At 42.7% G+C, this 15,684-nt stretch overlaps 1 protein-coding gene across 5 annotated transcripts in view; it reads right to left on the bottom strand.

Annotated features, from left to right (window-relative positions):
- LOC135197889 (alpha-(1,3)-fucosyltransferase C-like) overlaps positions 1 to 15,684 on the bottom strand; it is a 148,964-nt gene that overhangs the window by 126,712 nt on the left and 6,568 nt on the right. For 4 of the 5 annotated variants that reach the window (XM_064225103.1, XM_064225101.1, XM_064225102.1 and 1 more), the window contains exon 2: positions 7,387 to 7,505. The exons of the other annotated variant lie outside the window; for it this stretch is intronic. In XM_064225103.1, coding sequence (XP_064081173.1) covers positions 7,387 to 7,460 — 74 coding nt within the window. In that variant the 5' untranslated portion in view covers positions 7,461 to 7,505. The remainder of the gene's footprint in view (positions 1 to 7,386; positions 7,506 to 15,684) is intronic. 5 annotated transcript variants of the gene reach the window in all.

Genomic DNA, 15,684 nt, shown 5'->3' with positions numbered 1-15,684 from the left:
TGGTTAAACTTCGGTAAAACCAAGGCTAATGGAGGGAAGGCCGCCTAAGGCGGCCTACCCAAGACCACAAAAAACTAAACACCTACATAAACCATAATAAAAAATAAAAAATAAAAAGAAATAAAATTGTTAAAAGTCCAAACTAAAACATATTATTTTCTAAAACAAAAGATAGGAAGAGTGCTACTCTCTGTCCCCAATATATTGTCTGCTGCGACATATGGGCCCAAAGAGTAGCAGTTTATCGTATGTAATCCTCACCTCCCGAAGGTAGTGAGAGGCAAACACTGAATTACTACGCCCAAAATGTGGCATTCAAGTCATTGAGTGGCCATGTTCTTTTGGAAGGCTACCGACGTAGAAATAGCCCTCAGTCCATGCGCATTCACCTTCAACACTTTCATATCACTGTCTTGACAGGATGAATGCACTCCTTGATGGTGCCCCTCAAGAAAAAGCCAAAGCATTCTTTGACTGGTAACCTTGGCTCCTGACCAAACACCACAAGTTTATCAAGACCTCTTATAAAACCTTGGTTCCTATCTTTTCAGACGGAGGTTGACTTCCTATCTATTGCTTAGGAGTCTGCTTCGTCTCAAGAGCCTCAGCGGAGGATGTGACCTATGGGTAAGAGTTCTTGTGGGTTTGCCGATGGGTGGGTCTTATCCACTTACTCGGCAAAGCCTAACTGCATTTGTCAATGGGTGCTAACCCACTCATATGACCATATACCTATGCCTATTAGCATAATTAAGGAGCACAACACCGATCCCGATTACCTGATCCTAACACGAGGGTTAGCGCTTAATTTTAAAAAGAGTTAAACTAAAAATTAACTCACTAGTTAAGGATCAGTGTCGCTCTCCCCTATCCCAGCAACGTATCCGCAGACACGAGCAAACCAAGAGAAAAGGATCTCTTGTAGGTTGAATTGACATCCTTGCGTGTAACGTGAGGTCAACACAAGAATGCATCCCTCCCGTAAGTGACAGCTCATATGTCCTTTATGACATATTGTATGGAACCAAGAAGAATCATAAAAGCTCGCACTTCATGCATAGGTTCGAATGGACTGGACATGAGGAACTTCAGAACTACATCCAAGTTCCAAGACGGCAACTCGGGTTGTTGAACCTTCATCGTTTCGAAAGATCTCAAGAGATCGTGAAGGTCTCTGTTGTCCGCCAAGTCCAGGCCTCTGTGCCTAAAGACAACTAAAAGCACACTCTTATAACCCTTGATTGTAGAGACTGCAAGTTTTAGATCCCTTCTCAGAAAAGGAAGTCAGCAATCTGGCTCACAGGTCGTGGTGGAGGAAAATGCCGTTCTTCTTGCACCAACTCCTGAAGACTATCCACTTCGATGTACACTGCGTTGGAAAACGCTCTTCTTGCACTGGCGATAGCTTTCGCCATTGACGTATAGAAGCCTCTCGCTCTGGCCAACTTTTGGATAGTCTGAATGCAGTCAGACTCAGAGCGAAGAGGCTTCTGTGGTACCTCTCGAAGTGGGGCTGTCTGAGTAGATCTGTCCTTACTGGAAGCGTCCTCGGGAAGTCTACTGCAAAGGCCATGACCTCTGTGAACCACTCTCTCGCAGGCCAGAACGGGGCGAACAAAGTCATTCTCGTCCCTTCCGACACCGCAAACTTCTCATGACTCCCCCTAAGATCTTGAACGGGGGAAAGGCGTACAGGTCCATCCCCGTCCAGTCCCAGAGAAGTGTGTCTATCGTCACTGCAGCTGGGTCGAGTACTCGGGAGCAGTACAGTGGAAGCCTCTTCGTTCTGGACGTCGCAAAGATATCCACGAGCGGACGTCCCCATAACCCCACAGCTCTTGGCATACTCCTGATGCAGAGTCTACTCGGTTGGCAGAAGTTGACCTCGTCTGCTGAGGAGATCTGCCCAGACATTCTCTACTCATGCTACCAAATTCGTAAAGGAATTCATGACGTCCAGTGCCCTTGCCCACACAGCAAGATCTCCTTTGCCAGAGCAAAAAGGGACTGAGACTGTGTTCCTCCCTACTTCTTCAAGTACGCCAGAGCTGTGGTGTTGTCTGAGTTGACTTGGACTATTCGACGAGAGACTTTTCTTGGAAAACTGGAGAGCTAAAAAGATGGCTGCCATTTCCTTTAGGTTTATGTGCCAGGACACCTGTTCCCCTCTCCAGGTGCCTGCCACTTCTTTCCCCTAATGATGCTCCCCATCCCGTGGTGGACGCGTCGGAGAACAACACTAAGGTCGGGGCTCTGAAGCTTGAGAGACACGCCCCTCCGACAGCTACACTGGATCTAGCCAACATTTCAAGTGATGTTTTTACCTCTTCTGAAATTTCAAAGATCATGTGTAGATTCTTGTTTTTTCTTTCCAAGGTGTAATTGAGAAAAAAAATTGTAACGGTCTGAGGGTTGCAGCTCCCCAAGGAAACAAACTTCTCCAGCGAGGAAATGGTCCCCAGTTAAGACTCATCCATTCCCTCACCGAGCACGGAATTTTCCTTTCCTTTAGGAAGGGGCATAAACACTTTGTCTAAGCCTTGCTGCTGACGTCCCTGGGACGGAAAAGCTCGAAAGCCACTGAATCCATCTGAATTACCCCAGTATACACGATGGATTGGGTTTGGGTATCAGATGTTGACTTTTTCGAAATTCAACGATCAGTAGTTCCAGGGACTTCACCAACGATTAAGTTGTTTGAAAAATCCTTTCAGACACCGCGTTTGAGTGGATGGCATGAATGTGCCCAGTCGTCCTTCGAAGATAACAATTGCGAAGGAGGAGACTGAGGGGCCGCAGGCTGAAACTATTCTTCAAAAGAGGCTCGAAGCCATCGAACCAAGACCTCCTTCTTCTTCTCAACTGACACACGTTCGGGAAGATGGTAAACCGTGCTCTCTAGACAACCTCTGGAGAGCTGCATGAAATCTAGAGAGCAAGGCAACTGGCGAAAGAGCGGAACGAGGAAGAGGAGAAGGGATGCCTGTACTCTTGATTGGCAGCCTATCATCCTTCCTCTCGCAATGTGGCTTTGCCTTTCTCACTGCAATCAACAAAACAAGTTGTTGTTGCAAAGACACAATCATCCTTTTCGATGGAGAACATTCCTTCTCAGGCAAAAGGCTGATCCTTTGGAGAAGGACGAGTGGGCGAAGGGGAAGCCCATCCCTCCTTCTCACATGGACCGCCAAGGATATATCTTAGGAGCGACCGAGCGCTCAAAAGCATACTCATCGGAAGACGTCCTCTCCGGTGAAGATCGCAACACAGTAGAAAAGAGAGAGGACGTGAAGCGTACCCCTCCCTGAGACCATACATCATACATCTTAGCTCTCTTTTCTGCGGAAAGTCATCAATTGCCCAGGAGACGACTGCAAAGCAGAAGGAGCTAACGGACGAGAAGCGTCCCCTCCGAGGAACCAAAGACGACGGCTGCCTGTGCGACCTATAGCGTCTTCGTTCTCCTCAGAGGGAGCGAGACCCTCCGAGAGTTCCAATACCTCCCTGCGCGGGGTGAGGAACGTCTCCGAAGACTAAAGTAATCTTTCAAGATTCAATTCTATGAGATTATGAGCCATGACATCACCTATAGACGAATCTTGACTATGAGAGATGTTCAGAATCATTTCTAGATCATCTATGCTATTCCAGTTTTTCTGCAGGAAAAAACTGGAGGGTGGTGGGAAAGTTTCAGTCTATTCAGGTGGAAAAAAACTTCTTCCCAGCGAGGGAAATGGTCCCCTGCAATTCATTCATTCCCTCACCGAGCATGTTTCCTTCCCTAATAAGGCTGCGTTTCACCTTAAACAGGAGTAATTTGAAGACACTGTAGAAGGATTGTTCATTTGTTTTTCCTAAAAGTCTCCTCCTGAAGATCCATTACTATTCTCTGATTCTCGGCGAATGTCTGAAGAAGCATTACGTTTGTGCGTCCATATTAAGCGTCCTGCCGAGCGTCGCGCTCGGCGCTGTCGTATTTGGCAGCGGAAGGAGTCCCTTCATAATCGAGCAAGGGACGTCTCGGCGAGCTAATTGACTGCATCTCTTGCACATCATTCTTGTTTCGAGGGAAATCATGTGTGCTATGCCGCTGTAGACTCGGACAGAATTCTGTTACCATGCGGTAAACAGAACCGAAAAAAGTCTAATCATAATATATATAGTATACATACACACACACATACATTTACACATATATATCTATACATATATATATATATATATATATATATATATATATATATACACACATACATATATATACACATACTACATACACATATATATATATTTATATTTATATTATTTATTTATATTTATTTTTTTTTTTTTTTCTCGAAAAAATTCTCGCAAAGTTAAGATGTTCAGCCATGTATGCTAGAATTCCCCTCAACCCGAGGCTAAGGCTGTGATTGTAGGGTAGAAATACGGTTAGTCCGTCAATCCCGCAGGAGAGAGAGAGACGTAACCTACTGCGCATAGCAGGACAATCAGATGGAATCCGAGCACTAGCATTACGCATTAGTGACAGCAGACTCAGAGAACGTTCGTCGTTCTCGCACTGCTCTGCCTGAGTTGCCACCTACACCATTCTACGAATGAATAGGTTTACTATCATTATAGAGCAGAAACCAAAATCCATCAAACTGGTATATTTAAGCGAAACTGAATTTGCTAAATATAAAGGCTAACTTGGTATTGTCATAACAATACCTTAAATGTTTAAAAATAGGGAAACCAGCAACCCTGAATAGTTGCAGGGAGAACCGATTAAATGTAATAAGAATAATCGTACTCTCGGTTGTCCTCCGTAGGAGTAACTATGGTATGAGTATATAACTTAAATTGAACCATACAACCGTTTGATAGTAATATGACGTAAGGGCAAAAATAAATATTACTATGATACAACATCGCTTGTTCACCTTTACCCGGCAGATATATATATACATATATCTGACTGGAAGTTTTATGAATAAACGTAGAGTATTTTAGACACTTGGACAGCTACCTCCCTACTACATTCTGCCTCACCGAGGTAGGAGAGCCATCACGCGTAGTGGTTTTGTCAATGAGAAATTATACGCTTGCGCGATAGAATGAACACTCATGGCATTATCACTATACTTCACTACACTACTATAACTTTCCAATGCAAACATGATTCCAGGCTACGCAAAGATTTAAGAATCACAGATAGGGTATTACCCTCCAAAGACACTATTGTAGGGCCCGAAGGCATCACAGGTCTTTGGAGGGATAAATTCTACTGGACGGGTAACTTGTGTTACACGCCTGGAGGAAGACCTCCTTACACTATCACGTTCTAGTTTACGTACCTATGATTCATAAGCCTTCCACGCAGAATCAGACATATTTTCACACTCGTTGCAGCGCTCATCAAACATACAAACATGTTTCCTACAATTCGCGCACACTGTATGAGGGTCTACCGAAGTTTTCGGTAGCCTAACCTTGCATTCTTCCACACAACATACTCTGGTCTAGTCGAACTAGATCCAGACATCGTAAGTTTAAGGAAAAATCAAGCCAAAATAAAAACAATCCACAATTAGCGTATGCCTAACCACCGATCCTAATCAAATAACCAAAAATCAATCGGGATACTCAAGTGACCAAAAGACGTTTCCCAAAATTCCGAATGACGGAGGTGCAGAAAACACTTGTTGTCTGCACCGGCGACAGAAAATATCTGACAGAAAATGGGAATGGTTCCTTACGCCCGCCTCCCAGCGGCGGGAATGGGTACTACCACCTGGCCGACCACTGCGTGTGCCGGGAGTTTTGAAATTCTGTCCGACTTCGGAGAATACAGCTATATATATATCTGGCAGGTAAGATTCATGAACAAACTATAAATTAACATTTCAGAAATGTAAAAGCTACAAATTATTCCTTAAAAGTGTATGAAATATACACATCAAAATTAAAGGAATTAAATTTATTTAAAAGGACATACATTAAAATGAAAGATAAATGAACATACAATAAACAGAAATTGACAAAAATTGAAAGCAGCAGCAAACAGAGTTACAGAACAAGAGGTTGAGGACCGACCTAGAGGAGTGACAGCGTCAAACTGAACGTAAATATAAAAACATAAATAAACAACACAAGTCAAGACAAATACAGAGGGGAGGAGGACGTATGGGTGTTCAACTACGGAACAAGTTGTTTAATAAAGAGAACTTCCAGAATAAGGTCTTGCCGATTGGTGGTATGGCCTAAAATGCAGAAGTCTTTATTATCAATGTGTTTTACAGATTTTGGGGTGGTTTCTAATATTGGAGTGTTCTGGGTTTACAATTCTGCTGCCAGTACGGAAGCTTACGCCATAATGAGAATCGATACGCACCTTAACACAATAATTTTTAATAAGGAGCCTAAAGACAGACATGAGTGAGGGATCGTGTTATACAGACTTGAACTCCAAGGAGAGCAAGACTAGTGCTCTCTCTACAGAAGGAACACCCCAGGGAATTCCAGAGAATCACCCAAAAGAACAACTGCCAAATTACACAGTAGCAATCCATAAATGTACTGGGACAGATGATGAAAAGAGCAGCAAGGAAGAATTCAACGACAGGAGGAAGAGCAAGGGCTGAAACTGTTCCTACTCCTACTTTACTGTCGTGCATTTGACTCATAACCGGAGACTGAAGAGACAGATTGCCAAAGACCTAGAAAGAGACTGCCAAATCAGAGTCTCTAGCACAACAACCAAGAGAAGGAAGAGGACAAGACAGAAGGGGCAGAGGAGCATACACACATGATCATGCATGCAAAAGCTGCCTAAGTGGAAGCTGGCCAACAGGAAGGGAACTGAACTACATTATCCATAGAAGTCTCACTTAAAGTTTGTCACAAACTTCATAACTAACCAGAAAGCTCATACCAAATTCTAGTCCCAGAGGAGAGTGAAGGGATTATTCACAGGAAACCTTGAAAGACAATCCTGAGAAAACTCACAAACCCCAAGAAGGCAAGAAAGTGCAGGAAAGACAAGAGATGGAACCTCCCCTATTCCCCAAGATTATCACAGCTTTGCTTCTCTTTCATAGCATATTATTAAATTAATCAGTCTAGTTGTATAGAGAAGGTTAATTAATTGAACGAACACTACTTATCACAAAATCCGAAGCCGATGAATGCAGGTTCCTGCTAAAAAAAATATTAATTACTGTACTGGTTCTACCATCCCAGACATATGGGACACCTACAAAACACCATAATAAAGATATAGTATTATCAAATTTCCCAATCCAGTTGAAAATAGTGGTTGCACTAAAAAGGGAAGTCCTGACTTTACCACGTCAGGAGAAAAAGTGTTATTTTAATTATGAAAAACATGCAAAACTCACTTACTCAGTTTTCCTGAACTGAAAATCATCTGAAGGAAATTTATTAGATGCAACTATCCAAATGAATACCAAAACCATGGCCACAATTGCAACAGCAGCAAAGTTTAACTGTTTCCCAGCAGACTGTAATGGAAAGATATAGAAAAATTAGTAATGCTTGTACAGTATACTTTTCAGTATGCACACTGGTTTCTAAAAATAAAAGTAGCAGTAGTCATGATCAAATATCCTTTATGTGTTAAATCACAAATTACTACTTAAGTACAGTACTTGCAACAGAATCAATGTCTCAAAGTTTTGTAACATTTTAGAAGTACAGGACTCATGCACTGTATGCCATTTGTTTGCGACACCTACATTCATGAGCCTTTGATATTTGGAAAACTTTCCATCACTTCTCACTCAGTCAATGGCATAATTCTTTAGTCCCCCCCTTTCTTGTCCAAGAAATAAATTTATGTGATTCTGATGCCCCTGTTTTCCAGCCTGTCTTTGAATTTTCTACATTCTTGTTTTTCTTCCAAAAAGCCTTCCCTCTCCCTAAAATTACTCTGAACATTACACACACATAGGAAATATACAGCAGTTGTAGGCTTCCTTAATTCAAGCAAGCGGAATACATCTTATTGTGTCTTTTCCATTATCTTACATGTCAAGGCTAATTTGTTTCAAGTACTTTGATGGCCCATCTCTTCATACTACATGACATGTTTTATGCGAGTATGTACTATATATGTTATTATATAATAATATGTACATATATGCAGTATAGTAGATATGCATGGATATATGTATATATAGACAGCCCCAATTTTAGCAGGGGATGTGTGCCACAAACCCCCGCACATACCTAAAATCTACAAATACTTAAAATCCCTCTAAAAAGACTTATACCTGAGTATTTCTATAGTTTTAGCACAAAATTGCATATAGGCGAAAAAATTATGCAAAAATACAGTAATCAGTGAATATTTCTTGACAAAAATTCCTGTGAATAGGTGAATTTTCTTTAAATAATGTGCATATGTTTCACAGAGAAATCTGCGAATCCAGAACTGTGAATGGGGTGGGGGGGTTGACTGTATGTATGTACATATGTATACAAGCATTAAGCTACAAATGTCATTTACAGTATTTCCCGTATTCGTGGGGGATGTGTACCAGACACCCCCGTGAATAGTTAAAACCCGCAAAAAGTTAAAACCACTAAAAATGCTTACAACTGCCTATCTTGAAAGTTCAGATACCAAATGTATACCTTAAATAACATTCTACTTCAAATATACCTAAAATTACTACCCTATTACTGTTATATTATTAATATCATTTTAAAGTCATCTTAAACATTTTACCATTAAAAATATATACCTACAGCCATTAACACACAGAGAGAGAGAGAGAGAGAGAGAGAGAGAGAGAGAGAGAGAGAGAGAGAGAGAGAGAGAGAGAGAGAGAGAGAGCATTGAATGGCAACATCATATATCTGACCATCAAGAGTGAAATTATTAATTATTTCTGAGACAAAGAAAATAATAATGGAGAGAGAGAGAGAGAGAGAGAGAGAGAGAGAGAGAGAGAGAGAGAGAGAGAGAGAGAATAACTCCTAGACTGGACTCCCCCTCCACCAATTTGTATATCAAACTGTCATTTACTCCCCCGCCCACCTTCCTCCAAGTGAATAAAAAGGCTAGGAATCGCTATTTTTAATTAATATTATTAATATTTGAAAATTAGTTATAAGGTAAATCATTAGTTTAAACTGGAAAACAAACATACTTAAGTAAGAGAGAGAGAAGATCAGATGAGATGAGAGAAGAGGAGAGAGGAGGAGAGAGGAGAGAGAGAGTGTTGTTTAATCTCATTAAACTTAATAGTATTTCAAAACTAGTACAGTATATTATGATTTTACCATAAACAGAGAGCGAGAGTTACCACTATGACATACCTATCTCGTGTGGCAAAAGAGAGAGAGAGAGAGAGAGAGAGAGAGAGAGAGAGAGAGAGAGAGAGAGAGAGAGAGAGAGAGAGAGAGAGAAGAAGGTTATTCTTATTTAAAAGTGAGATGGATACATTATTGTATTTCTTTAAAATACTATCACATATGAATTTTGAAATTAGTTGTATCATTATTATTATGCGAAAATATTAATAAACATACACATGTACCATAGAAATTCTCTCATCTCAGTAAGAGAGAGAGAGCGAGAGAGAGAAAGAGAAAATTTACATGATCTTGAGTTGGCAACACACTCCCCCTCCTGTCACATTACTTGATATATTTGACAGCTGTTGGACCCCAGTCAACAGCTTGGCTACCTGGAGTTCAAAGGCAAGATGGGGGTAAAATGGATTTTCTTTCATTACACAATTTTTTTATTTATAAACTAAAATCTTGCTAATTCACTTTAGTATTTTCTTTAATGAATTGATAATGCTGTTTATATTAATACTGATATTTGGAAATAAGTAAATCATTTATTTATCACAGAAGAACCATACATCTTTGTGAGAGAGAGAGAGAGAGAGAGAGAGAGACGAGAGAGAGAGAGAGGATAGAGAAGAGAGGAGAGAGAGAGAGAGAGAGAGAGAGATATTATCGTAGTATTTCGGAAAAATACTTTCACATGTGATTTTTGTAATTATTATTATTATTATTATTATTATTATTATTATTATTATTATTATTATTATTAATATTATTTGAAAATATTAATAAACATATTATACATACCTGTACCATGAAAATCTCTCATCTCAGTAGAGAGGGAGAGAGAGAGAGAGAGAGAAACACACTCCCTCCCCTCCTGTCACATTACTTGATATATTTGACAGCTGTTGGACCTCTGCTTGGACCTGGAGTTCGAAAGAAAGATGCATGAAGACTGGGATTTTCTTCATTCTTACATAATTTTTTAAATTTATAAACTAAAATCTTACTAATTCACTTTAGTACTTTCTTTAATGAATTGATTGCTCTTTACATTATTAATATTTGAAAATTAGTAAATCATTTATTTATCATACAAAAAACATACATCTCTGTAAGAAAGAGAGAGAGATTATTATTATTATTATGTGATATAATTTAATCTTAATAAACTTACTAATACATTATTCATCAATATTGATATTTCAAAATTAGTACAGTAGAGCCCCGGCTCACGACCGTATTAGAACTCGACATAATCGGATTTCGCCACTAAATTTCCAATAAACTTTGTATCGGTGTTCATACAAAAAACCAGATTCCAACCCCCCAGATCATATGATGTTTGTAAACAAAACTCTTTCCGCCAGCCACCGCTAGTTGGCGTCATCCAGTGTTACCAAATGTAGCTTAATTTCATGTTTTTTACCATAATTTGACCCAAGAATTGGAGCTTAGCATAAATTCTATCATACTTAGGGTTCCAGTACAATTTTAGAATGTATTTTCACTAAATAAAGTGCAGAAAATTCCTCAATTTCATACACAGCCACAGTTAATATATATATATCTTTATTGTGAAATTGCCTCAAAAGCAGCACTAACAAATGAGTTGATTGCTAAGTTTGAACCCAACTAAGGAATGATAAATTCTGTGAATATAAATACCCACAGTGGCATGACAAACGATCAGTAAAGTGTGAATAATGTTTTTTCTTCATGAGTAAAGTTGACTTTTTTAAGTTTTATTTTAAGTGTTTTAGTTCAAATGTATTAGCATAATTCTGGCATAAAATTGCACCACATATGGTGGTTAGGCAGTAACTACCGTGTGGCAGGCGGGTAGGCTAGCCTGCCTGGATGTAAACACTCCACTTTGCCTTTTGGCCCAGGTTCAGATTGAGGGGTGGCATGAGGTGGGCATGTATGTAAAGGACCTCAGGTTTGTCTAGTTAGGAAAAATACAATTTACTTCCAAAAATTGTGATTTGTTCCTACACGAAATACAAACCCTCGGTCCATAACATAAGGAAGACTCACTGATTGGTGGGAGGAATCTGAGTGAGCCTCTATAACTGAATGGAGTTCTACACACTTCAGCAACTCCTCCTGGTCGTAAGAGCGAGGAGGAGTGCCCTGCCTCTGACAACTTGATCGGAGTATAGGAACTACATGATCAAGAGTCAGACTTCTGGACCTTTTCGAAATGAGTGAGGAATCGTAACTCATCCGAAAATGGGCTGTGAAGAATATTTAGAGTCGGAGACATTAATGCAAAGTTCTGGGAAGGGTTTGCATTATTGTCAGTCTCCTTCCTCCCCTTGCTAGAGGAAGGAGTGGGATTGCTTCTATGATTCTGATAAGAAACATAAAAAGGATGCTTTATGTATAAGCTTACCGCATCAATCGTCCGACCACCCAGTGTAAGTTCGAGTCCTATTCTCAACCCAAAGGAAGGAGTGGAAGGACGAGGTGGGGAAGGTGAGAGGCCAGTCACTCCCGCATCCTTCTTACCTCTAGAACAGCACACCATAGGCGAGATGCAACTTGTCCTCTTGAAAGGTAAGCAAACACAACCTGCAAGCATCCACCATTGGTCCAAGAAAATGAAGTTCCAAGGACCTGTGGGCAGGCCCGAAGGCAAAGATAAATAAGGTCGCAATGACCTCGCCTATCTTCCTGTCTGACATATTCTTCGGAGTGATGACAAGTACCCATCCACTGGACTATCCAACTGCAGAGAAGTCTCTCACAGTCTCGTAATATTCCGCAGCGGATAAAGATACTGACACTCCATGGTGGGTGTCGATCCTTATGGGTAAGGAACACGCCAATAGGACAAAGTAATGACTGATCTGGATCAACCAATACAAAGTCCACAGCGTAGCTCATGACGGTCTCGGACTCTTCAACAGCTACCGACTAACTGCGCTCGGTGTGAGGCGAGCAGTCATGCATCCGAGACGTAGTAACATGACACTCGCCTTTTGAAGGGTCATGCCGAGAAACCATACAAATCGTCTATCTTGTTGGGAGACGAGATGGTGATTCTCTCAAGGAATGCGCCCAGACGAAAGTCAATTGCCTTCTAGAGACTGAGGTCCCTGATGGTAAGACTGAAGTTCTCATAGTAGTTGAATCTCAACTAAGGAGAAACAATACTATATGCCAGTGAAAGACTAAGGTGAATGCGGACCTTCGTCTTCACAGCTGAATCGAGAGAAGTTAACTCTCAAGATTCTGAACGTAGAAAAAGTCCCGTCGATGACACCATCCAGTGAAGACAGCTTTAATCCCTGTTGTTTTACAGAGGACTGAAAATGTTAAACCGCTATTTCATTGCTGTTCGGTGAGAAGTTGGAGTTTGCAATGAAAGCGGACCTCCTTCCAGTAATGAAAACACAGGGATTGTACTGCCTGAAGAACCACTTCTCAAGGGCTGGATTAGGGAGGACATTTCTATTACTTGGAAGTAGAGCTGGCTGGGTGGGGAACACGCTAAGTCTTCCTTTATTCATCTACAATTCGGGGTGAACAAAGAATAATTGCACACCTACGAATTACGCGATGTATTTAGAAGACAAACTCAGATGTCTGGAGAAATCATTCTGTGTCATCATCGCAGCGGCAGGTGCGATGAAGCGGAAAACTAGGCTACAGACTTCTGTTACCGTGAGGTAAACAGAAAGATGATAATGAGTCTAGTGAGATATCTCTGTCTGAAAATTTTGCAATGGCAAAAGGCGATGCAGGAGAGATGGTCATACACGTATGCGAGAATTCCAGCCAACCAGAGGCCTAAGTCTGTGATTGCCGGGCAGAGATTCGATTTGGTGGTCAATCATCGCAGAGGAGGAGAAACAAAACCCGACTGAACTATCTCGGAGAGCCAGCAGGACTGTCTACGGCAGGCAGGGCTGGCAGGCAGCCCGGACACCACTAGCTCTCGTTCACTTGTCATCCTGAGTTGCCAGGTAATCCATTCCATGAAGAAATGCATTCGGCCAGAACCATCAAGTGCAAGAAAATATGCTCAAGCATTTGCATTTTAACTGAAACGGATTTCGGTGAATGCAAACGCTGTGGTGTTGTTGTAAACAATACCACTAGCATCTCAAAATCAAAACTAGTAACTCTTGGGAGGCTTGCAAGGCACTCCCGAGTTGTAGTGCAATTAAGAAGATACTATTCGTCTCGGTCACAACCCGTAGGGTCAACTACAGTATGTGCCTACACCTCGGACAATTCAACTGATAACAGAAGCATGTCGCGAGAGAAATATACGTAGTATATTTGTAGGTTCCTGTACACAGACCTTCAGCCTAAATTCTCTTCCATTCGAGGAACAAGAATAAGAACTGGAAACCGATCTCCTTCCCTATAGAAGAGAGCGAAGGTGAAGTTTTCCCGAAGGAAGACTTTTACGATGAAAACAGGATACGAAGACGACTAGTTCAAGCCAAACTGGATATTCCCAAAACAGTAGAACTGGAGAAGCATTCAAACTCTCGGTGCTATCCATCCTGAACGGACTGACGTATGTTCAGTAAAATCCTAGGATTGAACCAAAAACATAGTCTCTTGGGTTCGAATTCCGAAGAGTAAACTCCACTGAATTCCTCCTATTTCCTTGTTTCATTCTGGTATAACCAAGAAGTAAAGGAAAAAAAAAAAAGTGGAGGATTGACTGTTATTGCCCATTCTTCTCTATCCCAGGGTTGACCGCCTACTGAGGCGACAGACCGTCAGGTCCATCCAGGCTGAGCCCCTCCTGAGATATTCCTTCAGCAGCAGTGCTTCCTTCGAACGCTAGACATTCCAGGAATTCAAGCATTAGGCAAGATTCCCGATTATCGTAGTAACAATTATAAGGAATTCTCGTCTCGCCCACTCTGGACCGTGGTTTTGCCCAAGTGTCTGCAGATCATAGAAGACCAAAACACTCGGAGAGTGCTAGAAATTCCAAAGAATTTTAAGCACTTGGTGAAACCCCGCCCGAATTTCGTTTAGACGATCATCGGGTGGTGGTCCTCCCGAAGGTCCCTCCAAGAACGCAATCCCCAACACGGAATCCTTCGGAGAATGCTCAGCAGGATTCCTCCCTTTCCCGTCGCAGCCATAGGAAGAGAGGGAATGTGGGAGGAAGATTGGACGCTCTCGCTCGCCTTGCCAGCGGAACTGGCAGTCAGAGAAGCGAGTTACGGGCAGCCATCAACCTGCGGTGATGGCCACTCCGAGTCTAGGAAAACTTTACCGTCTGGAGAATACGTTTTCCCGAGGAGGGTTACGAAACTCGTACTATAGGCGAAACATCTGCCGCCCCGTGACGGTTGTCTGGGTGGGGCTGACCGTGCCACCTGACAGGAGAGAGCCGATACTGTCCTCTGATGTGTTCCAGTCCTCGTCGAGGTTAAAACCTCTCAAGAGGACCGAAGGAGGAGCTCACACTGGTCTCTGCATGCGCGGTCCGGCGGGACCGTCACGTGAACAGCGGTGATGGTCACTCCATGAGTCTAGGAAGCGTCATCGTCCTCGCCAGCCCCCACGATCTCCTCCAACCACTTGAGCGCAAGATCTGTTTCGTCCCAAGACCGAACCAGGCTCGTGGCCGGACTGTAAGAAGTGCATTCATCAAGGTCACTCCTGTTCGCCTCGTTCCTCCTGGTGTAGCCTGAGGAGGTTGAAGGGACAGGTGAGGGAGACCTGATGCTCCTACCCTGCCTACTAGCAGAACCAGTAGACTGGGAGGACTGAAGGCGATCACCAACCCACGGTGGTGATCGAGCTGCAGGTCTGGACCAGCGGTCTCCTTGCGGAGAAGCGCTGGACCAAGGACAAAGCGTCGGTTGCTCCAAGCGCTTCTACCCTACCTACCAGCAGAACCGGTAGGCTGGGAGGACTGCAGGCGATCACCAACCAACAGTGGTGATCAAGCTGCAGGTCTGGATCAGCAGTTTCCTTGCGGAAAAGCGCTGGACCGAGGATGGTAGCATCAGTCTTGTGCATCAGGGTACCTGCTACCAGTCGTGCAAGCCGTCCGGTCCCGATGGGAGCAACGATCGGGCGACTGGTAGTGCCCAATAACGCAGTGAGAGCGAGCACCGTCCTCTCAACGCGCCACAGTACCAGGTCCAGTCCAGGTCTAGGTGAGGTTGGACCTGGTGACCAGGTCCAGGCGGGGCTGGACCAGGTGATCAGAGGGGACCTCTTCCCAGCCTCGCTACATGAACGGTCTGGTGGGAATGTCACGTCAACCCTGGGTACCGGACGATTGCTGCACGAGCAATCATTGGTCTGGCAAGAGTCACCTGAGCGACTAACCATCCTTCAGCTCCGTGCCTGGGTCCTGACACAGTGAGCGTACTCAGCAGTCTG

This window comes from Macrobrachium nipponense, chromosome 21 (assembly GCF_015104395.2).
Source record: "Macrobrachium nipponense isolate FS-2020 chromosome 21, ASM1510439v2, whole genome shotgun sequence".
Classification (NCBI taxonomy): Eukaryota; Metazoa; Arthropoda; class Malacostraca; order Decapoda; family Palaemonidae; genus Macrobrachium; species Macrobrachium nipponense.
The sequence above is the reverse complement of the archived record's forward strand: the minus strand, read 5'-3'. Positions and strand labels throughout refer to the sequence as shown.